General features: G+C 43.6%; 1 protein-coding gene and 2 pseudogenes across 4 annotated transcripts; 1 reads left to right on the top strand and 2 right to left on the bottom strand.

Annotated features, from left to right (window-relative positions):
• Positions 1-24,601, top strand: LOC143682147 (myb/SANT-like DNA-binding domain-containing protein 3 pseudogene; annotated as a pseudogene).
• Positions 1-27,996, bottom strand: part of LOC143683040 (solute carrier family 5 member 4-like) — a 204,392-nt pseudogene that overhangs the window by 118,916 nt on the left and 57,480 nt on the right.
• LOC143683930 (uncharacterized) lies at positions 20,032-27,992 on the bottom strand. Of its 4 annotated transcripts, none has more exons than XM_077160427.1 (9): positions 27,849-27,991; positions 26,733-26,803; positions 26,231-26,255; positions 25,369-25,439; positions 24,906-24,930; positions 23,000-23,070; positions 22,433-22,557; positions 20,695-20,765; positions 20,032-20,255 (listed from the first exon to the last, which is right to left on the bottom strand). In XM_077160427.1, the coding sequence occupies exons 1-7, from the start codon at positions 27,874-27,876 to the stop codon at positions 22,495-22,497; spliced, it is 354 nt and encodes a 117-aa protein (XP_077016542.1). In that variant the 5' UTR covers positions 27,877-27,991; the 3' UTR covers positions 20,032-20,255; positions 20,695-20,765; positions 22,433-22,494. The 4 variants fall into 4 exon arrangements, with proteins under 4 accessions (XP_077016542.1, XP_077016546.1, XP_077016543.1 ...); XM_077160431.1 differs by having other exon boundaries at positions 22,433-22,539; positions 27,849-27,990; XM_077160428.1 differs by lacking the exons at positions 20,032-20,255; positions 20,695-20,765 and adding an exon at positions 20,535-20,646 and having other exon boundaries at positions 27,849-27,992.

The raw sequence follows: 27,996 nt of genomic DNA, 5'->3' as shown, positions 1-27,996 counted from the left end.
ATGGGGGAGGACGTCAAGTGAGGCCAATGAGAGGGAGGGCCAGGGCGTGCCCTCTGGGAAGCTTGGCACAGGCTGCAGGGAGCCGAGGTACCTTCCACCAGGCCTTGAAGTGGCACACAGTTAGGATGTGAGGCTGCCCTTGCCTCGAAAGTAACAGATACTACCTGGTATTCCTGAGCAATGAACCTTACTTCTCTCTGACTGAGCCAGGAGGAGTCCCCGATTCCTCCCACTTGGCCCAGGAATGAGGTTATTCCTGCCCAGCACCAGTGTATGGGTGCTCAGAGGGACCCTCTCATGGCAACCACAAGGAGCAGGGGGATCAGGTGAGCAGAGTGTGAGGGTGGCTGCCTTCAGCGCCCCATACTCCCCACAGCGCCTGTCTCTGCTGGGACCTGGGCAGGTGCCAATACAGCAGCAGGGCCAGGCCAGTGCTTTCAGGTCAGCTCCTCCCAGGCAGTGATGCCAGGCCCCACCCACCCACCAGTCCTTCCTGGATTTGGCATCAACCCTTCAGTGTCACCTCCCTGCCCACTTGACAAGTGAAGAAATGGAGGTCCAGGCTGGAGACTGTTGCCCTGGGGCCTTACCACCTTAGGCTGTGTGTCAGGCAGGCCAGAGGTCCTCCCAGTCTCTACTTCTCAAGGTACCGAAAGGGCAATTGCACACCTCCCTTGCACTGTTTCAAACTGGCACTGGCAAGAGCTCCATTCTGTGGCTTTTGTCGGGGGCTGTTGACCTAACCCAGCTCTACCCACTGTCCCTGGCCAATGACCCTCTTGCCAGATGGGACTCCCCTGGGGTTAGGGCAGGTGTTGGAGTGCTCCAGAAAACAGTTCCTTCAGGACATGCTGACATGAGTCCAGTGGGATGAGCAAGGAGTTGGGGTCAGGATTGAGGTCACAAATCTGCCTCCGTTGCAGCTCCCCATGAAGATGTATAGGGTCTGGGGAAGCCCCCCAACTTCTCAAGGCCTTGACTTCCAGCGTGGGAGAAAGTCCCTTAATTCCCATGGTTGCTGGGCTTCAGGGCATCTCTGTAGGTGGGGCCTGGGGTGGGCACTAGGGCAGTGCTGGGCCAGGGAGTAGCCAGGCCCCAGGCCGGGGTTCTTCAGACTCATCCCCAAGGTAAAATGCCTGACAAAGGTCTACGGGGAGAGGTGGGACTCCGCCGAGTCTGGTCCCGCTATGCTAGCGAGGGTCCACTCCTCCTGCCGAGGGGGTCCAGGGAGTAGAACCGCCAGGCGCAGAGGGGGCTCGAGCTCGAGGGTCTGGGTCGGAGGCGCGCGCGCAGGGGACCACTGCGGGTCTGAAGGACTGGAGGCTGAGTCAATTAAGGCATGGAGCAAGGTAGCCTTATTGTTGGTAGAAGCTTATGCCAGGGCCGCCAGTAGCTAAAGACCTCGAGGCTCGGTGAGCCCCGGACTATATACAGTTTGAGGAGAGGTGGAGTTAGGGCGTGGACTCCAGGGGAGGGTAGCCAATCACACAGGGAGGACAGATGGGGCGACTGTGACGTCTGCAGGCACCAGGGAGATATTGCTTCTGAGTGTGCCGTGCGCAGCGGAAGCTTGGGCGGGTGGAGGGATAAGGAGGAGGCCAATAGGGTTAAAGAGAGACAAGTCTGTGTCTATATAGGGTTAACCGCCGGATTAGGCCTGCAATCCAGAGGCCCGGACGTGTCCGACTGACAGAGGAGGGGTGCACAGGTCTAAGCCAACAGGCCAAGAATAAAGATTATGCCACAAAGGTCCCAGGCCCATGAGGGGGCAGAAAAACCTTAAAGGGTGGAGGAACCCTGAGAGCATGGGGAGGGCTCCAGGGAAAGTTCTCCGGGGTCTGTATGTGTTGTGGGGCGCACCAAAAGAGAAACCACACAAGTCAAAGCAATTTGCAAGCCATTTAGGAGTCTTTATTAGCCGGCCAGCGACTGCCTCAGAAACCCAAGAAGGAAGATTCAGAGAGCAGCCCCGAGAGGTTCTCAAGGGGGGCTTATAAAGGCAAAAACCGCAAGTATATCCACAGAAACAGAAAAAGGGACATTATCTTTTTAGAGCAACATCTTTGTTTGCAGCTGTAAGCAAGTAGGCTTATCTGCAGAAGCAGGTAAATGCCATTAGCTCTTGCACTGTACATCCCATTCTTTTAGTTTCTTAACAATGATTATTGTTCAGTTTTTAGCTCTTGGGAACTTTCTTCACTGAATCTTGTCACTCCAGATACCTTCTTCTTGCTGGGGCCTGATTTAGTGCTCCTGACCCCCCCATTCCCCACTGGTTTTATGTGAGAATCAAATCACTGTTTCTGTATTTTGATTATAAATCTGTTGATAGTGGATTTGAAGGACTAAAAATTTAATAGCTTGTATTCTTTTTTTCTCATATGAGGTCAGACAGTTTATTATACAGGGTCCAGACATTAAGCCTAATAATATGAGAATTTGAGGCCCTGTTATGGCAGTTAGGAATATGGTTAGCCATAGGGACCAGGAAAACAAATTTTCATACCTGTTGGTTTCAGCTTTCCGGTGTTCCTCCTGCTCTCGTAACCTGCTGTGGACTAGGGATAGACTATTTCTAATTATTCCAGAATGATTGACATAGAAGCAGCAAGTCTCTCCGAGGGCCATGCATAACCCCCTTGTTGCAGAAATAGGAGGTCTAAGCCTCTGCAGTTTTGGAGGACGACCTCGGCCAGTGAATTTAGGGAGTTTTCCAAATGACTGATGGAGCTTTCTAATTCACTAAGGTCCTTATCAACTTGTTTGCTTAGGGTTTTAAAGTTTTGGTCCCCGAATGATAAGGGCTGCAGTTCCGACTGCAGTTGATCCTGCGATGCCCAGTCCGACAAGGAGGGGCACCAAGGTTGGGGCTCGCTTGGCCCGGTAAATGATTTCTAAATGTTCCCTACCCCCTACCCCGGACTAATAATATACTTGGGGGATAATGTGAACTAATATACAAAATTCCTCCTCAACGGCCATTACTGGGGGAGTTATGCAGGGGGTGATACCAGATGTATAAGCAAACCGAGTAGTGTCAGGAGCTATAAGGAGGTGGTCCCATCCATTTGGGGTTGAAGTTTAAATGTTGTCTAGTGATATGAGGAGTCTGCAAGAGTCACTACAGGGGTATTTAGCTAGATTGAAATCCTCAGAATAAATACAGGTTCCCTGCCTTTGGAGATCTCGTAGGGTGAGTTTCAGTTCCTGTCCCCACCTGCATAGGTGCTGGTCTTGTGCTTCTTGGACTGAGAGGTTTCTGATATGGGTATCTGCAAGGCCTAGGGAGATATTAGCTCCTATTCCTATGTAATAAGGGGGTTCAGGGTTTAAGCAAAGCCAACAGTCTTCAGTAGTAAGCGGATTGGTTTGATTCATGAACTGGAACACTGAATCCAACATGTCAAGCAGGGGTTTTTTGGGAGAGGGGGAGAAACCTGTATGAGGGCTTAAAGGGTGAGACTGTTTGGGTTCAGGATAGCCCAGGGCGTGGCGATCTGCCCCACCCCTTGGCTGGAAGAAGGGAGCCACAATGGCGGCTGCCGCTCAAGTGGTGGCAGCTTTTGTTTGGGGGGTTGTACGGGTTTCATGCTGGGGTTTAGAGCTCTGTTTGACCCGATGGGGTTGTTCGGTTTTCCGGGAAGGAATCTCTGAATTGTGAAACTGATGCCGGAATCGTAACCCGTGACATATAATCTAAATCCCCAAGTTTTCCCACTGTTCCAGACTTGGGTATATCAGGAATGGATTGTAGTAATAACTGGGTTACAGATGCCTTGGGTGCAGCTATCGGGGTTAGGGGTTGGTGTTCTTGTTAAGGTTGTGAATGCATCTCGGTCAGTCCATTTTGCGAGTGTTTCACAACCCCATTTGGCACAGTGGTACTCGTCTTCCCCCTGACATTCTGGACTGCCCTTTTCAGGACAGGCATAATGGCCAATATGCTGTAAGCTTTTTTCTTGGGGAAGGGTGCCACATCCATATCCCCAGATTATAGTTGGCCCTCCCTCTTGAAGATGCCCCCCATCCTCTGATTTCCCCAGTAAGAGTTCCACTGATTCCCAAACAGTTGACAGAGGTCAAACTGGTGTTTTGGTTCGAACGGAGTGGTGTTTCTAGCAACCACTGTCCCGTCCACCCGTCCACCGTTCCCAAGTATAGTTTATAACCTGGTGAGGATTTTTTCCCGCGACCCCCACCAGAGATATCAGAAGGACCCAGAGGGATTTCTGGAAAGTCTTATCTTTAGTGGATCCTCCGTTCACTGGATGGTCCATTTTCTGGGGAGCTGGTCTGGGGCAGCCTTCTTCATCTGGGTGTGATGAATCCAGTGTCGTTTTCCCGCAACTTTTACTGCCATTGTGGTTGTGAGGATTACTGGCATGGGTCCTGTCCACCGGGCCTCCAAGGTGGCTGGCTGAAGCCTTTTAATCCAGACCAGGTCTCCAGGCTGCACCTGAAATAAATCTTTGTTAGCGGCAGGATTTGTTGGTCCCGGATGGGCTGCCTTCACTAGTTCCCGGGCATGCTGGGTGGCAGAGTGCAAGGATTGTAATGATTTTGAAGAGAATGGTTATTTAATTCAGCTATTTTCTCTTCCCCAAACTTAAGAATTAGTGGGGGTGGTCACCCAAACATGATTTCATATGGGGTAATTCCCTTAACATAGGGAGTATATCTAGTCCTTAGGAGGGCAAATGGAAGGAGACTCACCCAGTTTTTGCCAGGCTTGAGCTTTAATTTAATCAAAGTTTTTTTTAATTGTTCTATTCATTCTCTCAACTTGCCCTGAAGTCTGTGGCCTATAAATACAATGTAATTTCCATTTGATATTTAATATTTTTGCTAACAGTTGGGTAATTTGGGTGATGAACGCTGGCATACGTCAGACCCCATTGCTGTCGGGAGGCCAAATCAGGGGACAATTTCAGAAACTAATTTTTTTACTGCTATTTGTGCTGTCTCGGTTGTGGTAGGGAATGTCTCAGTCCATCCGGAGAAGGTGTCAATGAAAACCAGCAGGTATTTGTATCCATATGGACCAGGTAATATTTCTGTGAAGTCTGTTTCCCACTGTTCTCCTGGGGCTTGTCCCCTCTTCCTGGTACCTTGGGGTACCTCCTTCCCTTGGCCAGATGCCACATCTGGGCGCAGATGTGGCATCTGCATGATATTTGCCGGGCTTGTTATTGCAGTCGGGGAATGTAGTAATTTCTCTGTAATAGTACAGTTAGTTTCGTACTGCCCAGGTGTGTACTTTGGTGAACCTGGGCAAGCAAATTGTACCCCAGGTGCTCTGGCACCAGGATTCTCCCATCCGGGAGAATTTTCCAACCATCCGAATCTGTTTTGGTACCCAGATTTTCACCCACTTTAATTTCTTCCCCGGTATAGTTTGGAGGGTTCGGCAGTACCCGTCTCAGTAAGACGGGAAGTATCTGGAGTGTCCCCACTGGTTTTTGGGCAACATCTTTTGCCGTTTTTTGTTTGTTTGTTTGTTTTTTTTTTATTAATTAACAGAAAAAAAGAAATTAACCGAACATTTAGAAATCATACCATTCTACATATGCAATCAGTAATTCTTAACATCATCACATAGATGCATGATCATCGTTTCTTAGTACATTTGCATCGGTTTAGAAGAACTAGCAACACAACAGAAGAAGATACAGAATGTTAATATAGAGAAAAAAAGTAATAATAATAGTAAACAAACAAACAAACAAACAAAAAACCTATAGCTTAGATGCAGCTTCATTCAGTGTTTTAACATGATTACTTTACAATTAGGTATTATTGTGCTGTCCATTTTTGAGTTTTTGTATCGACTCCCATTGCACAGTCTGTATCCCTTCAGCTCCAATTACCCATTATCTTACCCTGTTGCTAACTCCTGCTGGACTCTGTTACCAATGACATATTCCAAGTTTATTCTCGAATGTCCGTTCACATCAGTGGGACCATACAGTATTTGTCCTTTACTTTTTGGCTAGACTCACACAGCATAATGTTCTCTAGGTCCATCCATGTTATTACATGCTTCATAAGTTTATCCTGTCTTAAAGCTGCATAATATTCCATCGTATGTATATACCACAGTTTGTTTAGCTACTCGTCTGTTGATGGACATTTTGGCTGTTTCCATCTCTGCAATTGTGAATAACGCTGCTATTAACATTGGTGTACAAATGTCCGTTTGTGTCTTTGCCCTTAAGTCCTTTGAGTAGATACCCAGCAATGGTATTGCTGGGTCGTATGGCAATTCTATATTCAGCTTTTTGAGGAACCGCCAAACTGCCTTCCACAGTGGTTGCACCATTTGACATTCCCACCAACAGTGGATAAGTGTGCCTCTTTCTCTGCATCCTCTCCAGCACTTGTCATTTTCTGTTTTGTTGATAATGGCCATTCTGGTGGGTGTGAGATGTTATCTCATTGTGGTTTTGATTTGCATTTCTCTAATGGCCAGGGACATTGAGCATCTCTTCATGTGCCTTTTGGCCATTTGTATTTCCTCTTCTGATAGGTGTCTGTTCAAGTCTTTTTCCCATTTTGTAATTGAGTTGGTTGCCTTTTTGTTGTTGTTGAGTTGGACAATCTCTTTATAAATTCTGGATACTAGACCTTTATCTGATATGTCATTTCCAAATATTGTCTCCCACTGTGTAGGCTGTCTTTCTACTTTCTTGATGAAGTTCTTTGATGCACAAAAGTGTTTAATTTTGAGGAGCTCCCATTTATTTATTTCCTTCTTCAGTGCTCTTGCTTTAGGTTTAAGGTCCATAAAACCGCCTCCAGTTGTAAGTTTCATAAGATATCTCCCTACATTTTCCTCTGTTTTATGGTCTTAGACCTAATGTTTAGATCTTTGATCCATTTTGAGTTAACTTTTGTATAGGGTGTGAGATACAGGTCTTCTTTCATTCTTTTGCATATGGATATCCAGTTCTCTAGGCACCATTTATTGAAGAGACTGTTCTGTCCCAGGTGAGTTGGCTTGACTGCCTTATCAAAGATCAAATGTCCATAGATGAGAGGGTCTATATCTGAGCACTCTATTCGATTCCATTGGTCGATATATCTATCTTTATGCCAATACCATGCTGTTTTGACCACTGTGGCTTCATAATATGCCTTAAAGTTAGGCAGTGCAAGACCTTCAGCTTCGTTTTTTTCCTCAAGATGTTTTAGCAATTCGGGGTACCCTGCCCTTCCAGATAAATTTGCTTATTGGTTTTTCTATTTCTGAAAAATAAGTTGTTGGGATTTTGATTGGTATTGCATTGAATCTGTAGATCGATTTAGGTAGGATTGCCATCTTAACTATATTTAGTCTTCCAATCCATGAACACGGTATGCCCTTCCATCTATTTAGGTCTTCTGTGATTTCTTTTAGCAGTTTTTTTGTAGTTTTCTTTATATAGGTTTTTTGTCTCTTTAGTTAAATTTATTTCTAGGTATTTTATTCTTTTAGTTGCAATTGTAAATGGGATTTGTTTCTTGATTTCCCCCTCAGCTTGTTCATTACTAGTGTATAGAAATGCTACAGATTTTTGAATGTTGATCTTGTAACCTGCTACTTTGCTGTACTCATTTATTCGCTCTAGTAGTTTTGTTGTGGATTATTCCGGGTTTTTGACGTATAGTATCATATTGTCTGTAAACAGTGATAGTTTTACTTCTTCCTTTCCAATTGTGATGCCTTGTATTTCTTTTTCTTGTCTAATTGCTCTGGCTAGAACCTCCATCACAATGTTGAACAATAGTGGTGATAGTGGACATCCTTGTCTTGTTCCTGATCTTAGGGGGAAAGTTTTCAATTTTTCCCCATTGAGGATGATATTAGCTATTAGCTGTGGGTTTTTCATATATTCCCTCTATCATTTTAAGGACGTTCCCTTGTATTCCTATCCTTTGAAGTATTTTCAACAGGAAAGGATGTTGAATCTTGTCAAATGCCTTCTCTGCATCAATTGAGATGATCATGTGATTTTTCTGCTTTGATTTGTTGATATGGTGTATTACATTAATTGATTTTCTTATGTTGAACCACCCTTGCATACCTGGGATGAATCCTACTTGGTCATGATGTATAATTCTTTTAATGTGTTGTTCGATTCGATTTGCTAGAATTTTATTGAGGATTTTTGCATCTGTATTCATTAGAGAGATTGGTCTGTAGTTTTCTATTTTTGTAATATCTTTGCCTGGTTTTGGTATGAGGGTGATGTTGGCTTCATAGAATGAATTAGGTAGTTTTCCCTCCACCTCAATTTTTTTGAAGAGTTTGAGGAGAGTTGGTACTAATTCTTTCTGGAATGTTTGATAGAATTCACATGTGAAGCCGTCTGGTCCTGGACTTTTCTTTTTAGGAAGCTTTTGAATGACTGATTCAATTTCTTTACTTGTGATTGGTTTGTTGAGCTCAACTATTTCTTCTTGAGTCAAATTTGGTTGTTCATGTCTTTCCAGAAACCCGTCCATTTCATCTAAGTTGTTGTATTTATTAGCATAAAGTTGTTCATAGTATCCTGTTATTACCTCCTTTATTTCTGTGAGATCAGTAGTTATGTCTCCATTTCCATTTCTGATCTTATTTATTTGCATCCTCTCTCTTCTTCTTTTTGTCAATCTTGCTAAGGGCCCATCAATCTTATTGATTTTCTCATAGAACCAACTTCTGGTCTTATTGATTTTCTCTATTGTTTTCATGTTTTCAATTTCATTTATTTCTGCTCTAATCTTTGTTATTTCTTTCCTTTTGCTTGCTTTGGGGTTAGTTTGCTGTTCTTTCTCCAGTTCTTCCAAGTGGACTGTTAATTCCTGAATTTTTGCCTTTTCTTCTTTTCTGATAAAGGCATTTAGGGCAATAAATTTCCCTCTTAGCACTGCCTTTGCTGCGTCCCATAAGTTTTGATATGTTGTGTTTTCATTTTCATTCGCCTCTAGGTATTTACTAATTTCTCTTGCAATTTCTTCTTTGACCCACTCGTTGTTTAAGAGTGTGTTGTTGAGCCTCCACGTATTTGTGAATTTTCTGGCACTCCGCCTATTATTGATTTCCAACTTCATTCCTTTATGATCCGAGAAAGTGTTGTGTATGATTTCAATATTTTTAAATGTGTTAAGACTTGCTTTGTGACCCAGCATATGGTCTATTTTTGAGAATGATCCATGAGCACTTGAGAAAAAGGTGTATCCTGCTGTTGTGGTATGTAATGTCCTATAAATGTCTCTTAAGTCTAGCTAATTTATAGTATTCAAACTCTCTGTTTCTTTATTGATCCTCTGTCTAGATGTTCTGTCCATTGATGAGAGTGGTGAATTGAAGTCTCCAACTATTATGGTATATGTGTCTATTTCCGTTTTCACTGTTTGCAGTGTATTCCTCACGTATTTTGGGGCATTCTTGTTCGGTGCGTAAATATTTATGATTGTTATGTCTTCTTGTTTAATTGTTCCTTTTGTTAGTATATAGTGTCCTTCTCTGTCTCTTTTAACTGTTTTACATTTGAAGTCTAATTTGTTGGATATTAGTATAGCCACTCCTGCTCTTTTCTGGTTGTTATTTGCAGGAAATATCTTTTCCCAACCTTTCACTTTCAACCTGTGTTTATCTTTGGGTCTAAGATGTGTTTCCTGTAGACAGCATATAGAAGGATCCTGTTTTTTAATCCATTCTGCCAATCTATGTCTTTTGATTGGGGAATTCAGTCCATTAACATTTAGTGTTATTACTGTTTGGATAATATTTTCCTCTGCCATTTTGCCTTTTGTATTATATATATCATATCTGACTTTCCTTCTTTCTACACTCTTCTCCATACCTCTCTCTTCTGTCTTTTCGTATCTGACTCTAGTGCTCCCTTTAGTATTTCTTGCAGAGCTGGTCTCTTGGTCACAAATTCTCTCAGTGACTTTTTGTCTGAGAATGTTTTAATTTCTCCCTCATTTTGAAGGACAATTTTGCTGGATATAGGAGTCTTGGTTGGCAGTTTTTCTCTTTTAGTAATTTAAATATATCATCCCACTGTCTTCTAGCTTCCATGGTTTCTGCTGAGAAATCTACACATAGTCTTATTGGGTTTCCCTTGTATGTGATGAATTGTTTTTCTCTTGCTGCTTTCAAGATCCTCTCTTTCTCTTTGACCTCTGACATTCTAACTAGTAAGTGTCTTGGACAACGCCTATTTGTGTCTAATCTCTTTGGGGTGCGCTGCACTTCTTGGATCTGTAATTTTAGGTTTTTCATAAGAGTTGGGAAATTTTCAGTGATAATTTCTTCCATTAGTTTTTCTCCTCCTTTTGCCTTCTCTTCTCCTTCTGGGACACCCACAACACGTATATTCATGTGGTTCATATTGTCCTTCAGTTCCCTGATACCCTGTTCAAATTTTTCCATTCTTTTCCCAATAGTTTCTGTTTCTTTTTGGAATTCAGATGTTCCATCGTCCAAATAAATCACTAATTCTAGCTTCTGTCTTTTTAAATCTATCATTGTACGTATCCATTGTTTTTTCCATCTTTTCTACTTTATCCTTCACTTCCATAAGCTCTGTGATTTGTTTTTTCAGTTTTTCTATTTCTTCTTTTTGTTCAGCCCATGTCTTCTTCATGTCCTCCCTCAATTTATCGATTTCGTTTTTGAAGAGGTTTTCCATTTCTGTTCGTATATTCAGCATTAGTTGTCTCAGCTCCTGTATCTCATTTGAACTAAATGTTTGTTCCTTTGACTGGGCCATATTTTCAATTTTCTGAGCGTGATCCGTTATCTTCTGCTGGCGTCTGGGCATTTAGTCAGATTTCCCTGGGTGTTGGACCCAACAGGTTGAAAGATTTTTCTGTGAAATCTCTGGGTTCTGTTTTTCTTATCCTGCCCAGTAGATGGCGCTCGTGGCACACGTTTGTCTGCGGGTTCCACCTGTAAAAGGTGCTGTGGGTCCTTTAACTTTGGAAAACTCTCGCCGCGGGGGAGGTTCGCCAGCCGAAGCGGCTTGGAAGAGTGCCAGCCGGCCTGGGAGTCCGAACACGGGGAGGGCGCCAGCCGCCGCAGCCCGAGAGAGTGCACCGTTCTCAGCTGGACCGGGGAGTCACGTGTTTGGAAGGGACCCCCCCGGTCACCGTTCTCCACGGCCTGGGGATTTCCGATCCAATTCTCTCAGTTGGTCTGGGGGGCCGCGCGTGGTGGGGGCACCAGCCCCGCGGCTTGAGGGTACCGCCTGTCCAATTGTCCCAGCTGGCCCGGGAAGGAGGAAGGGAGGGATTCCGGCCGCTTGCCGCCCCGCCCGGGGAACCCCGCGCCCCTCGGTGATCTCACCGAAACGGGTTCTCTCAGCCAGTCAGCCGTTTCAGGATGGAGTACGCTGTCTTTTTGATCTCTGTCGTGGCTCCGGAAGCTGTTCTGTATCATTTCTACTCCCCTAGTAGTTGTTCTGTAGGAGAAACTAAGATCCGTGTATCTTACTAAGCCGCCATCTTCTCTGAAAGTCATCTTTTGCCGTTTTATCAGCCAGGACATTTCTTCTGGTGATTTGAGTTTCAGCAGTCTGATGTACTTTGCAATGTATAATTGCTGCCCGTTTCAGCAACCACATAGCTTCTAGCAAGGTGAGTATTTCTGGTATATTTTTTATCTTTTCCTCCCAATGTCAAAAGTCCCTGCTCCTGATATAGTGCCCCATGGACATGTGCAGTTGTAAAGGTATATCTGCTGTCCATGTAGATGTTGACAACCTTCCCTTTTCCCCACCTCAGAGCCTGGGTCAGAGCTATCAGTTCGGCCTTTTGGACCGAAATCCCATGTTCTAGGGCCTGAGCCCAGATGACCCAGTCTGCAGTTACCCCCGCTGCCCCCGCATACCTGATTCCATCTGAGACGTAACTGCTCCCGCCTGTATATAATTCTTCATCAGGATTTGGCCAGGGTTTGTCGGTGAGGACATCCCTCAGGTTTGTGAGGGAATCCAGGACCTCACGGCAGTCATGGATGGGCTCAGACAGGTCATCATCCGGGAGTAAGGTGGCGGGGAAAGGGCTGTCACTTTCAAGAAGCAGATCCTCAGGGGATCTAGTAGCAGTACTTGATGCTGGTTTATCCAGGCATTTGAGAGCCATCTCTCCAGAGGACATTTTAGTAATGTTTCTACTGAATTTGGGGCCACTATTCGTAAGTTCTGCCCCAGAGTTAATTTGTATGCTTCTTTAACCCAGATAGTTGTGGTGGCAATAGCCCAGAAGCAGTTTTGCTATCCGGCTGCTACATAGTTTAGCCTATTAGGTAGGAAACTGGCCTTTTGCATGGACCTAATGTTTGGGTTAGAACCCCTTGCAACAAAAGCTGCCAAACACTGAGAATTGGAAGAGCGCACCTTGCTGACTTTAGTAGAAAAGTTCAAAAATGTGCTTAAATGCAAAAACAATGATGCGTGAACTATTGTACTCAAGCTACGTACCTGAGCAGCACTTGTCTTGTCCGTGAGTACAAGTGCAAAGAGCTGAAGAAGTGCTGGGAGGACAACAGGCTCAGACCAAGAAAATAATGGCCCATGAGACTAGATAGAAAGTGAAATGGAGAATCAGTCCACTTCTGGGTACCCACGTGGTGTCTGAGCAGCTCTACTTCCTGCAGAACCTTCCAGAAGAAGAACCTAAGTATCACCCTGATACTGCAGCCCAAAAATAATTTGCTGTTGCACATAGAGGAGCTTACAATGATGAGAAAGTGTTCATGCATTTTGCAGTATAAGAGGGGCTCTCTCAACAAACCATTGTGTTCAGCTGCCAGGATAACAGCCAATGAAAACTGCAGGGGCCAAATTTCTCAGAAAGGGGCTTTCAAAAGGGATGCATGAAGAGGAACACCACCAGCGTATGTCTGTCTTACATCTGCAGATGACTGGAAATGAATGAGGTGCTTGTGGCCAAACTCCAGCCTATAGTGTAAGAGTGTGAGGTGACATAGGAGGTGCACCAGATAAAAATAGAAGTTCTCAGAAAAAAGAGGATGTGTTGGGAAAGAAAGCTACACATTTTACCAAGGAGTGGCCTGTTGTCTTATTTAACTGGCCTTTTCCCAACTCGCCCTTAGGCTTTGGGGCAACCACCTTTTAATTCCTGTGTGTGAGCAAAGGAAGTCCAGGACATGGACATGTGGTCAGTAACATGTAATAGAGCTACAACTAGGAAGATTAGAGTGGTGATAGTCATCGATTTAAGAATACATTCTGGTAAAGAACTGCACCTTCTGTGCCCCATACATGGCAAAGCAACTGTGAAAGCCCTCAAAAAGTTCTCACTATGAGTGCTCTAATCCTAAACGTAATGTCTTCTTAATTAAAGTTCATGCAAGAACCAAGTAAATAAATAAAGTAAACTTATTAAGCCAAAACCATAACTAAACTGATAGCATGAAACATTTAAATTTAATGAGGTGGCTGTCTTTCTCTTTGGATTATGTTTTGTTCACCTTCAGCAACCTTCGATCCTCCAGATCCATTGAGGCTCAGGCTGAGGCCCACAGCTCTCCATACTCAGAGTTTTCCATGGGAGGATCTGCAACACAAATACAGGTTCTGGCATCACTGGGGATGGATGCCAGATGTGGATGGAGGAGTAAGCTTGCTGGGGTGGGATACAGGACCCTGTCGTCACCTTGGATGCTGGAAAGGCCCCCTGGACCCCTGATATCCCTAGGAGTCAGATCCACAGAGCATCGATGCTCAATTGTTGCTCTGTGGGGAGAGTGTTGTCTGTTGGCATAGAGTGGCTGTAAATATTGTTTGAGAGGGATGAATTAAGGTAATTTTGAGCTGAAGTGAAATTGAATGTGGAAGAAATGGGAGGGCTCTACAGCAGAGGAAATTTGGACAGAGTTTAGAGTAGAAGGCGGAAGACAGATAGCCAGGTGCCAGAGGCAGAGATTGAGTTATGGCTTGTTGGCCAGCTACTAGCAAAGTAAGCTGCTCCCTGTAAGCACCTTGGCTTGGAACTTTTTACATCATAGAATGGGAGAAAATCAATTCCTGTGTTTAAGTCAATGTGTCAGTGGTATTTTTTTTTAGCAGCCCTGGCAAGCTAAGATAGTCTGTCTGACCATGAGAACTTAATCTGATGCTGTCAGGTCCACCCCACACCGTTCGCTGTTGTCAGTCCTTAACTGATGCAACTCCCTGTTGCCCTTAAGGGGATTGGGTGGGCAAGGTTCAGTCCTGCTGGGCAGAGATGTCAAAGCAGTTCAGAGAGAGTCTTCTAATGGCACATGGCAGCCCTCAAAGTGCTAGAGCCCTCTCCTCCAAATTAAGGGGACATTGCAGGGAATGGCTGATCAGCCTTGTATGGAATGGGTGTGTGGTTGGCGGAGAGAAGTTCTCAGAATATCATTTACTTGCCTGTGCTTATTTTGACTACTCGTTGTCCGTGTCTCCACACTGACGCTGTGTAGTTTCCTCACCAGTGACCTCTTGAGTAATGGTCAGTTTCCTGAAGTGTCAAAAGGAGAGTCAGGTACCGGTGGACTTTATGTGAACTTATTTCAATCCTCCTTATCATCCTACCCTCCGCACTCACATTTCCTCTTGCTGTTCTCCCTCTCCCGTCATATCCGGCTTTTCTTCAGCTACAGGAGATGTTGAGGCAAGAGGCTCCTCCTCATCAAAGGGTTGAGAGACCTGTAGTGAAGAGAACAAACTTACATGTGCAGAGGCACCACGTGTCGAAACACACCTGTGAAGGGAGAGCTGGGGCTAAAACACACTAGACAGGGTCCCATCTGCAGGATGCGGCCCAAGGCGTCTGTCTTTCTGCCCAGTTTCCTGTATGAGCCATTCAGGGTTACACGAGAACATTCTTGGTGCTTGGTTGATTTGGAAGTAAGGACAATCCTAGCAAACTAGGTGAGTGGTGTGGTGAAGTTTTTATAAACGTTGTCAATCCTGTGACCTCAACTTTCTTGATGAGACTGTGACCTTCAGGATGCCAATGATATGAAGAGGAAAAATGATGGAATAAGGATATGGTGGAAAGAGAATACAGCTATGAAACAGACTTAAAAAGAGACCACTTTCTGTGGCGCTGCAATATATTGTTCATGGTTTTCTGGTTTGGGGTGGGAACAAGGGTAGCATGCCCCCTCCCCAGGTAAAAGGTAGAAATGAAACGAAATCAGGGGTGGTAAATCACAAGGTCTACGTTAAGAGGTTGGTAAATCACAAGGTCTACGTTAAGAGGTTTAGCACTAAAATCTAAATAGGAAAGTTCTAAAGAGGGAGGAAATATCCACTATTTCATTTCAGAAAAAACCATCTCCTGCTTTTCCGTGATGAAAATATTCCTTTCCCAGGTGAATCAGTGAGTTTCGAATGCCCAATTATTTTAGATGTAAAAATAAAAGTTAGCTGGTCAATGCAAACTTTGCATATATTTATTATGCAAGAAAAGAGGTATGTTTCTTTGGTAATTTCACATATGTTTTTCCATCTGAGTGGAGGAGTAAAAATGTCTATAATGTAGTTGTATTACAGATCTGTATAAAAAGAAATAAAGACATGGAACAAAGAAATAAATTACTTGGACATTGTTATTGTCATCTGTCTCAGACCCCTCCAGATCACTGAAATGGGCTTCAGAGGGTACGAAGACAGGTAGTGGGACGTAATGGCCTTGAGAAAGGAACAAAGAAAGCTAGGGTTAAGGAGGTACTAGAGCCCCTGTTGTTCATGTCAGGGTGCGACCTGATCCCAGGACATTTCTGTCCTCGTTATTAATACTCTTCTCCAAGAGCCTCAATAATCGCTTGACCTCTGCCATGAGGGAGTGGGTCTAGACTCTTCAGGGTCCCTTTTCAATCTCTAAAATACTGTACCTGTGTCCACGAAGAAATGCCTGTGTCCTCCTTCTCCTCTAAGACAGGAGACACTGAGTCCATATCGTTCTAAGTGTAACCTAGCCTTTCTTTCCATTTTCCTTCACTCAGTAGTGACTTTTCCTTCTCTCCTAATTTATGCCCATTTCCTTTCTCTTTTTCAACCTCCACAAATCACACTGTTCTCGCATAGGAGCTCATTAGTGGAGCAGTCAAAATTTTACCTTCCCTTTCTCCACTTGATCGGTTGATCCGTTATTCAATCCGTTCTTACACAGGGAGCAACTCTCAGAGGCCTGAATTTGAATTGGGTGTTGCAGAAGAGAGACACCACCAACTCCAAACTCAGCAGATAGTCCTGTCCCTCATAGGACCTTAAGTTCCTGGAGACATTTTTTCTTCACAACCTCCCTGTAGGTTACCTAACCCATTAGAGAGGATGAACATGAGTCTAGAGATAAAGTCACTGGCCCAGATTCCTTATTCTGCAGTTCAGAAGCTAAGTGTTGTATTGGAGGGGTAACCATCTAAATTAATGTAAAGCTCCAGTGTTTTATCAATCCTTGGAGGGACTGGGAGGAAAGAGCACCTGCATGGAACTGGGAAAAGCTAACAGGGAGGGGCAGGGCTGCAGTGTGGGGACTCGGCCAAGCTGTCTGGCTTAGAACCATGTGTTCTGAATTCGGCAGTTTCATCTTGGTCCCGTGCCCATCGGCTGTAACCAGGGCCTGGTCAGTCCTGTGAGCGGAAGGACTGTGGGACTGTGGGACCCACTGTGGGAAGCAATCAGCAGCCCATCTGACAATTCCTCCAGAAACACAGCCATGCCTTGGAAGTTAGTGAGTGGCAGCTAGACACAAACTTATGTCAAAGAGAAGAAAACTCTAGTCTTACTGCTATTCCCAGGGTTTTATTTGTATGAGAAGTGGAGACTAGGAGATTTTTCAAGCATATTCTTCCCACCACATCTCTCCAGGACATGGGAACATGGGCAAGAAGCCTGAAAAACCAAAGGCTTTGAGATTTGCAACTGGCCAAGGCAGGGAAAGATCAGGCCATGTAGGGAAGATTATCTTAAATAGCAGAGGAAGAAAAACGATCGCAAACAAAAAACACTCTTAGCCCATGGTCCTAACACCTTGATTATGTAATTAAGATATGAAAAGAATTAAGCAGACCTCTGTATAAATTTCCTCTACTCTCTGGTTTCTCCTTTGCTCTGTCTAGAAAGCAGAGGTGTAATACAGCTGCTCCTGGGGACCCTTTCCCATTGGCTCCTTCCTTAAATAATGGACCCTACCTGAATCATCCTCATCCTCACTGCTCGTGCAGTCATCACTTGAATCTGAAAGCCAAACTGTAGGAACAGAAACATCCACAGGAAAATTATTAGAGAGTGTGGCTCACCCGTCCATCCGTTCTCCAATCGAGGCCTTGCTGGCCACCCAAGACCCCCACACTTCCTCCCTTTGATCTCAGTCCTCCCCTGGGTTCTGTGGAGCCAGATCTCTTCAAGAAGGCATTGTGGACAGTTTATAAATGAGAGGAGGTGAAGGAAACCCCTCTCAGCATTTCAGTTCCCCATTTAGCTGGACCATCACAGAACTCACCTCCCTCTCGTCACTGAAATTCTTACTGTTGTGGTGGACATGCTGTGTGTTCGATGAGTTCAGTGAACGGACTCAGGGACAGACTCTAACAGCTGCCTGGAGAGCATTGTGAGGATGACAGCATTCTCTCTGCATTGACTGTACCTCCACTGCCAGCCAAATGAGTTTTGGGCTTTTGAAAAATGGCTACAGCTAGAATGAGCTGCTGCTACACTGTTTCTGTAGTTCTCAGTAACAAAAATTTGAGTCACAGTTTTCCAAACATTCAGACTCATGCACACTGAGAAGGAGACACAGGCACATGGAGAATCAAATCACATAATCACATACCATCACATACAGACACATACCACTCATATGTATACAAACCCAGATCATCTAAACAGAAACCAGCTTCTCACAAAGTACTGCCCTGGTCCATACCTGGAAGATTGGTTTCCTTCACCACATCCCTCTCCTCATTTCCACCTGGTAGCTGCAATTAGGGGTTGTGCAGGAGCTTCTCTAGGCTTAAGTCAGCAAGGAAGACCCACCTTATGATACAGATTTTTGCTCACCAATTTGTGATCCTGAATACCTACCAGTGTTCACACTTGGGGCCACCTGTAGTTAAAGAAAACACTGTGAGGTCCTGATTGTGGTGTGTCGCACCTGCAGGAAGCTTTTAACCTCGAGGTGACTTTAGGAAACCATGTGAGAATGATAGGTCAAGTCAAGTAAACCCAAAAGCAGTTTAGGGACAGCTTTGCAGAAGACATGAGCTTTTCCTGAATGTTGTATCTCTCAAGTCCATTTTAGTGGCAAATTACACAATTCCTCATCCAGTGAGAAAGTATTGCTGCTTGGAAATATACCCCTTAGGATATAATAAAACTGATGCTGCCATTTATAATTTCCTTCTCTGGACCTGGATCATTTAGTAGATTCCCATAGAACACTGTTCCCACCAAGGACAATTGTATATATCATGTATAATGTACATGGTCAGTTTCCTTATCTGGATTGGATTGAAGAACGAGGCAACAAAGAAGGGAATTGTTCTAACTCAGGCAAAGAAATACAACTTTACCTGGATAGTACATGGGATCTGCTCTATTCCTTGGGCAGGCAGAAGCTCCTCCATCTGTCCTTTGGAAAGTGCTAGGATGACAGAAGAGTAACATTCAGTCCATTGTGGGCCTTGCTTCTGGCTAACTCACATTCTTAGCTTGGTTTGGAAAAGTCAGAGTAACGTCGAGGTGAGTGATTAGAAGCGCGGGATAAGCTGCTGTGAGAAGGAAGTGCAATGTAAACAGAAGGAGCAGGAAAATGGGAAACAGTGCCTGGCTTTGTAAATAAAGACATCCCAAAGCATCATGAACTAGTCCATCTACAGATGTTATGAAAATACATGCCATTCTTCAATGATGGATTGCTATCACTCCTCCTGCCCATTCTGAGGCCCAACTAAAATGCTACTTTCTTCTTGACGTGTTTTAACAACTTCTCAGCCTCCATGTGTCCTCATATGCAGGAACTGCACCCTTTTTATAGGATTTTGTTCTTTAGCCTTTTATATTCATCTCAAAGTTTAGCCCTACATCAATCGTTTAAAGACATTTTTACTTATAATCTTTTACTGTGAGACTGCATTCATTTCTAGGCCAAGAGCTTCATTGAATTTTTTCACTAACTTTTCATGAGTATAATCAATGATAGAAGATTCGAAGATACTGTTATTCTACCTAGTGACTAAAACATCACCACTATACATAGTGTAATAATTTTCCTTCCACTGTTCCTTGGGACTTATTATTATCATGGTCCCTTCATTATGGAGCTAGTAGGATTTGAACATTTCTGGGGGTCAAAGCGATGTTACCAATATAGTAGAATACCTCCTTGATGCGCACCTCTTTGGGTCCAGGTGTGGAGGACTTTGTTAAACATGGTTGTGCTAGGTGGCACCTTACAACTGTCAGAATCTGTGACCTGGCCCCAGGAATGTGGGCTTTCTTTGTGTTTTTCATACCATGTAAAGGCCACAGTCCATGGTGAAAGAAATGTGTAATGTCCTTGCGTCATGTGACTTCTGATTCTACTTATAATGAAGGTCAGGGGTGGGGGTCTGTTGCCCTGTGGACACTTCCTTGAGTACAAACGAATGATCAGTCTCCTTGTGACACTGTACACTGACCCCCATGGCTGGGTGAGGAGTGCAGACAGCAGCTCAGGGTATCAACCAAGGGCACGCACACCTGGCCTGGCAATTAGTCTCCTTCACTTAAGAGTTGATATGTAAGGCTAATTGTCTCTATACCTCAGTTTGTCCATATGAGGTCTGGGAATGGTAAACGCAGCCCTAGCTTTTGTAGTCTTGAGGGTTGAATGAGTAGATATCTGTGAAGTGTGCACTGGGGTTCGACTATTTTTCAGAAGTTTCCCCTGGAAATCGTATTGTGACTGTGGGAAATAGCTTCTGCATAAACACACATTCAGCCCTATCCCAGCCTCACGATCCACATAAGGTAGATTCCCACATGTACCCTTCCCAACCCCCGTATACATGTAACCTCACCACTTAATGAGGCATAGCTGCTTACAAGGATTATAGAACATGGCCAATTTCCTTTCATTAGAACTTAATCCCACATTCCCCATCCTCATTCCTGCCTGGAAGCCGGAATCATGTTGCCTCTCCAGCCTAGCCAGACACAGAAGTCCTGGGTTTTCAAGCATCCAGATTTTTTTCTCAATGTGTGAGTAATTCCAAAGTACATACCGTTTTCATCTGCTTCTGTAACCACCTGAAATTAGAGAAAAAAGAAACACTCTGAGGATCCTAAGGATCAGAACATACTGTGTGGGATTTCACAAGTCTTTTCCTCTCTTGCTGCCTTCAGAAAAGCAGGTTAGAAAGAGTGGTTGGGTGAAAGATTGCACAAGTAATGCAGTGGACGCATGTGGGAAGGCAGAAGGGTAATGCAAGTCATTTTGGTTGGAAATTTAAAAATTCACAAACCAAGAGGTAAACCTGTAGCTAAGGGCAAGGCCCCATGTCCTACCATTGACTGCCACTGCTGCCTTCTTGAATAAGCGATCTGTGAATAATAGGCTCCCAGTGACCATTTCCCTGTCCACAGAAGTCAGGATATTTGATGTGTAATTACATGGTCAGATTTTTATATCTGAGCTCAACTGAAAAAAAAGAAGAAAGCAGTTCATCACTAAGAAAGACAGCCACACCTTGGAACTAGATGGCAGGTCCTTATATGTTGTGTCAATTGAAGGCTTCTCTGATGGGCTCTCAGGATTTGCTAGAGGACAGAGAGTAAGTGTCAGTACGTCAGGGTGTCACTCATGGGCTATTCAGGCCCTGCAGATGATTTGTGAAGGGGCAATAGAATAAGGAGGCAGGTGGATAATAAGCCTGGAGGGATCTGTTCCTGGGCTATCCTCCATAGTGAAAAAGATGGGGTAAATGAGAGGAGCAGGAAACAAATGGGAAATAAGGCTGTTTGGCTGTGTAGCTTAAGGTATCCTAATGCAAAGTGAAATATGGAATCTACAGATGGTTCTAAAATAGTTACTGTGATTCAGTGACAGAATCCCATCACTCCTGCTACCTGTGTTGAAACCCTGCTAATTGTCAGTGTCCTAATGGAATTTCAAATGTTTAAGGGGACTCCACAAATCAGAAGTGCTGTTGTGGAGCAGTTTTCTCTGTATTATAAGCAGACCATTATCGGTGGACTGGGTTTAATACTAGGAAAATTACATTGTGTCAAGTCACTAAGATTTGTCATAAAGATTATCATTATAGACCTTTCGTAATACTGATGCATTACTTCTTAAAACTAACCATATTCATGATATAATATTTTCCTTCTGTCTTGCTTTTTATTACCCCTTATGTGTGTTCATTGAGTGATGTGCACTCCATGCTCACACTAAGCAGCCCACATTGGGATGGTTATTAAAAAGCAGGTCCAAGTTAAACATGAAGGCTTGAAACCAGCTTTACCACAGAGACGCGAGAAGGGTGATGAACATTAGGGTAATGGCTTAGTGGGAGTTTCAGATCTTATTGGCTATTGTCCTTTGAATGCGCAGCTCACAAGTTTGATCATCTGTAGGACATGAGTTCATGAAGTTGTCAAACAGAAGAAAATATCTTCACGATTCTTGACTGCATGGACCACATATTTAGAAGTGACCCAGCACTGGCAATTGACCATCTTGTCCAACTATGCCTCATAACTGTCCAGACATGGCCAGAAATGTGTGGATTTCTGTGTGATTTTCACACTATGCCTATAACCGCATCTAAGTGTCTGATGAATGCACATAATGCTAACCTGTGTTATGTGGCCCCTTAATTTACCAAACACGGAAGAGCAGTATTTTAGCATCCCTGTATGCTTGGGCAGTTCTTGGCATTTACTTAGATGATGGAATTCCCTTGCAGGGTTCCTGATGACCCGTAGTGTGAGAGAAGTGCAGGTCAGTATTTTAGAGGATTAGAACATAAGCTACATGTCTGTGTTCACATTTTGGCTGTTCCACTTAGGGATTTGAAATACTGTGTCAATAAACTGCAAACCTCCATGTAAAGGATGGGAAGACTGAACATCATCTCAGGAATGGCTGTGCCAAGGATTTTATGAGTTAACATGCACAGTGTGTCAGTCATCATGGGATTTCTTTTGAGCAACTTCACAATGGCTATTGTCCAGTCAATCTAAGTTAAACAATGATCTTGGGGAGCACACACACTAACGTCCCTCTCCTTAAACCACGTTCACGCTCATACCACATAGACTTACACCTTGATGCCCCATAATCCCCATACTCACAAATCCACGCCACCTAGAGGAATACTTCTCCGTTCAGAAATGTAGAGTATGCCCCTGTTGATTCCCCTGGACAATTCTTTTTGTTGACGGCAACCCCAAACCTCATTCCCACTAGGAGCTGCACTCACGGTGGCCGTCCAGGCACTGCCAAAACACCTGGGTGGTGATTTGATCCCAGTTTTTCCACAAGTCAGAATTCTGCATAAGTACTGATTTCACTTGTTCCTGTTGCCATCTGCCATGAGAGAAAACCCTGTGAAGATCAGATAATGTTCTGTTTTCTATTTGTACAGGAATTTTGCTGTTTTGATCCATTAGGAAAGCAGATGGGAACAGTGTTGAAGCCAAAGCCCCATAAGCAAGCATAGCAGGCATGTGTCGAACTCACAGGCTTTTCCTAGACATGTACATCTGAAGACCATTTTGGTTGCTGATATAAAATTGTTAATCCAAGGGGGGAAAATTTCAGCTTAGAGAAAGACCACCTACTTTATAGTTGATACCATGCTGTTCCCATTTGTGAGAGCCTTCTGGAATCATGGAGCATTTAGAAGAGGCTCCCACTCTACTCTCCACCCAAGGAAATTGTATATATATTACCTATAATGTATATAGGTAGGCATCATTACCTGAAAACAGTTGTAAATAAACCAGAAAGGCAACCCTCTACTTTAGAAAAAGAAGAGCTACCTCACCTTGTCGTTGTACGAGGTCTCGTCATCCTCTTGGTTCCTTGGAACTGCTACCATCAGCTGTTTCTGGGGAGCTAGGGGACACAGAGTGACTCTCAGCATATTGTTTTGTTATTCTTGAATTACTCAGGGAGTATTCTTGCCTTGCACAAGATACTAGAGTGTAAAGAGATGGTATTTATCAAGCATAGTGTAAGCTGCTAAGTGGGCATCTGCTGTGATGAAACAAGGGTGGCAAGGACATTAGCAGGAAAGAAACAAGAATCAAAGTCTAAAGAGTTATAGCTAATGGAAATAGCTGTAAGTTTCTATGAGATGGGTAACAGTCAAAGTCAGTCTATGAATGATTCTTAAGTATACACTATGATTCAGTGACAGAGTCCCACAATACCTCCTGCTTATTTAATATCTCCCCTAAATTTCCAGTGTTTTCTCCACAACTTCTAGAGCAATTCAACCTCCAGCAATTCACATTTAAAATACATTTACCACATAGTCTACTGGAATTTCCCCTTTGTTAGAAGCAACCTTTTTGGTGGAGTGGATTCAATTCCTGGGAATGCATTTTTTTTTCTTTTTTGTATTTATTCACGAAGAGTTTCTCATAAAGATAATCAATTATAGAAGATTTCAAAAGACCAAAATCTGTCCATTTCTTCATTCCTTATTTATCACATTGTTTTTGTTCACTCTTCCTTTTCTATACCGTGTGTGTGTTCATTAAGCTATGGGCTGTCCATTAGGCCTCAGCAATGGGGTGGACATTACAGAAAGATGCATCGGTTGAGTGGTGGTGCTGTCTAAGCCAAGTGTCTAGGAGAGTTTCAGCAAGGAATTTGGACCTGGGTGAGGCGTTAAGTCTTGTTTGAGTTTTTATCCATCCATGACCCAACTGTGTGTCACAGATGTGAGGATCTCTAGGGTTCATGCCAATGATGTTATCAAATGCAATAAATTATCCTCAATAAATTGCCTGTCTGCTTGTTGCAAACTGCTGAACTGTGCCCTCAGTCCTGTGTATTTCAGGAGGTTGTCCTATGTGATTCCTCAGAGCTCAGAATTTTGATGTGACTGGATGTGAACTTTCTATGTGCTATTGTCACAGATAACTAATCCAAAGTCCACTTGCAGCTGCAGCTGCCTAGGCTGTGGGTGGGTGCACTGAGGTTACTTTATGATGATGGGCATATTTGGCCTCTGTAGGCTCCGGTTATGTCATGCACATACACAGATGCTGCAACTCCCTTTCTCAGTGTCTACCTGTTGCTTTGCTGAATGGTGAAAGCATCAGCATTGTGACGTCAAACCTGGGTTCACATTTTGTGCCTGCCAGCACAGGAGAGCTTGGGCCATTCATCTCTGCATCTCACCTTCTCTATCTAGTTCATGAGTATAGGAAGCAGAACCCCAGGTGCAGCTGGGGTGGGGTTAGAATAAAGTAATATACATGATATGTGTGGTGTTAATGGGGCATATTTGAGAAAGCTGTCACTGCAGTTGTCCAGTGTAAGCAGGACGTATCACCTGTGGAACTGTACACACACCCCTACACACTCACACCTCACAATCACACTTGTCACTGCAGTTGTCCAGTGTAAGCAGGATGTATCATCCTGTGCACCCACCCCTGCAGACTCACACCTCACACTCACACCTCAGAGACTCACATATAGACTTCCCTCAACCCCCGTGCTCTGAAACCTGCAGCACCTAAAAGGAACACACACATATTGCCTGGAACTATAGAAGTATGGATGATTCTTTAACTGAAAATTTTTCTTATACCCCAATCTTCATTCCCTGTGACAGCAAAACCAGGTTTTAGTTCTGTAGACTAAAGCATATAGAAAGCCCTCTGCTTTCACCTAAGTCCTTCCAACATAGGGTAGGGTGAACCCAGAATACCTACCCTTGTCACTTGCACTCAAGGTCACCTGCAATCGGAGAAGAGAAAATACAGTGAGGATCAGGCCGTGCTCTGTCATGCTTGCTCAGATCTTGATATTGTATAAAAACAATGGAAAACTATGAGAAATTCAAGGTCCCATAGGTAAGCATTGACGTCACCTATGGCAAAACTTAAGCTTTTCCTGGAGGACATTTCACTCAATTGGTAATTCCAAAAGTCTTCATCAGGAGGAACACTGGCTGCTGAGGCAAAAGTTTTCTCCAATTTGGTTTATAAACTGTGGTGCCATTTCTAATGCCTTTTAATATCAGTTGATACGTGGTCCCCTCCAACTTTCCCTTCCCCCAGGACAGTAGCTGATATTTAAAATGTACATCTTTATATTTTCAGAGCTATGCTGAAATGAAAACAAATGTATATGAGAAAGGAATGTTCCTGTCTTAGAGAAAGCAGATGACCTTACTTTGTCATTAGAGGCAGCATCCTCAGCATCTCTGTCACTAGGAGCCTCCTCCTCCAGTTCCTCCAGGGGATCTAGGGGGACACAGAGTCATCATCAGTACATTGTGTGTGCAGATCACATGTTACTCAAGAAACTCTATTTGACTTGGACAAGGGGCTCCAGTGTATGGGTCTGGGGTGTTAGAAAGCTCTTGACTTTCCTGTATAGAAGAAAGAGAGGCGAAGGAGAGTAAAGAGAAAGTAATAGGTAATAGAATCATTGGCCCTGTAACTAAAAAGAATCTTTTTCTACCATCTTGAAATCTTATGCAGTGCACTTCATACTCTGGAATGGTATAATACAAATGCCCTCCTAAAAATGTATGAGTGATAAATACATGAGATTTGGGCCGTTTATCTGTATGTCCCTTTCTCCTTTGAGTTTTGTATATTATAGTAAACAAACCCACCATGTATACCTGTAATGAAGATTGAATAAGCTTATATATGTGTAAAGTGTCAGATATGGTTATATTCTTGCCATAGTTGACACTGGGAATTGTTCTGTCTAAATAGGACCTACATCTCAGACGGATATCCATAAACACCTTCACAGTCATCACATGTTGAATTCCTCATTGACAGCTTGTGACTCCAGTCATGCTAATCCACTCCACCCAAATAGAACCCAGCTCCTTTTAGGGAGTGTAGAAACAGGGACAGTTCTTTGCCTGGAGATGAGTTTCTCTCACCAGAGCCCCATTCTCCCTCCCACGTGGAATCAGCATCTACCGTGGCTCTCCACACTAAAGCTAGCAAGGGAGTCCCATCATACTCCTCTAGATTTCTTTCGTCTGCCTATGAGTGATTTCAGAATAATGTACCTTTTTCTGGTGTTCTTGAGGCCACCTATAAAGAAGGAATAGAAACCCTGTAAGAATCATATCATGCCATGCAGTGTTGGCACAGTCTTTTCTCTTAGTTGCACTAGAAAATGACATATGAAACCATGATGCACTCAAAGAACACAAAAGGAGGAGTTAGGGAAACCCATATAATAGTCATGAGCTTTCCTACAGGATTTTTCTTGTAATCCATTTTCGCGGGAAATCATATATTCTTAATGCAAGGAATAATCGAATGTCACCGAGGAAACCCCCTCTACCATATATTTGCTGTACACTCTCCATTCTGATGCTACCAATGTTGGATGCTCTTCTGGAATCAGTTTTCAGTGGGTCAGAGATTCCCCCGACTCCTGCACCAAGTAGACAGTACCTACATTTTATGTAGTTCACGATAAGGTTTTCAAATCTGAACTTGATGGAAAAATGAATTAACCAAGAAAGCAGTTTTTGTGTTAGAAACAAAGAAATGCACATTTACCTCGCTGTCCAGTGGGGTCTCCACAGCCACCTCGGCATTAGGCTCCTCCTCCAACGGGGCCACTCTGTGAGCTTGGTGGATAGAGAGTAACTGTCAGTACATTGATGATTCTTCTCCTGAATGACTCAGGCAACTTCACTTGACTTTGAAAAGAAGTCGTCTGTTGATGGATTTTGATGGTTAACCATCATGAACTGAGGTACTTCTGGGTCATCTGCTGCCTAAATGGGACCACTTTCTTATCTGTGTACATTAGCTCTTTTTCGGCGTGTGTTACTCTCTGTGTACTTGCTTACCTATCTGTCCCTATATGTTCATTGACTTATTTTTGTGTCTATGGCTTTGGGTTGAAGGATAGGGTACACATTGTTCAGTTGAGAAAAACTTACTCTCTTTTACCCATGCCTAACTCCAGGGAGGGGAGTGGCTTTGGTAAAAGTCTACCTCATTATATCTGTAAAATGGGGATTAGAGATACCCGTCCAGTATGAAAGGAAATGTCTGTTGTAGTTCAAAAATAGACAAAACAACTGTTATAACCTGTAAAACTCACTTATCTCTTGTTATAACATATGCTTCTTAAAATGTTTTTGAATCCTTCTAATAAGAATGAACAAGGTCCCCAAATATAGTGAACTAAATCTGCGTTTTAAGAGAAAAGCAGCAGGAAGGCATGATGAAACCAAGGGTCGTAACCCTTCATTGTGTGAAATGCCTCCCTACCTATCTCAAGCAAGGCAAATTCACTCCAGATTTCTGAAATGAGTAATTTACCATGGCTTGTCCTTAATGAGTATGAAAGAGTCGTAAAATACACATCACCATATTCTCCCTAGTGAATAGCTAATGTGGAGGGTAAGCGATGGGCCAGGACATCAAAGGAGTACTACATTTTTCTAAGTGTAGATTAATTTTACAAGTAACCAGAATGTTAGAACATTTAAAAAATAAAGAAATGAACATATAAGTAAGGGTTGAAACAAAAGTATAAAACACATCTAAAATGGTTAGATATGGAGAGGACAAACTGAAGAAAGGATGAGAAATAAGTTGAAAGAAAGTTAACTTTGCCCATTTGGGGAATGGAATTGATTAAGCAGGCCAATGTGAGAATACCTCTTGAGCAGCAATTTAGATTTCCCATGTCTCTCGGTGGGCTGAGCGCTTCTCTTCCCACTCCCAGCCTCGAGTCTCTCTGTGTGCAGAGTGGCAGTTGGATCCGTGAGCCACATGTGTATCATCCGAGAACCACGGCGACGGGCCG

Source organism: Tamandua tetradactyla, chromosome 5, assembly GCF_023851605.1.
Source record: "Tamandua tetradactyla isolate mTamTet1 chromosome 5, mTamTet1.pri, whole genome shotgun sequence".
Taxonomy (NCBI): Eukaryota; Metazoa; Chordata; class Mammalia; order Pilosa; family Myrmecophagidae; genus Tamandua; species Tamandua tetradactyla.
This window is presented reverse-complemented; position numbering and strand designations above follow the sequence as displayed.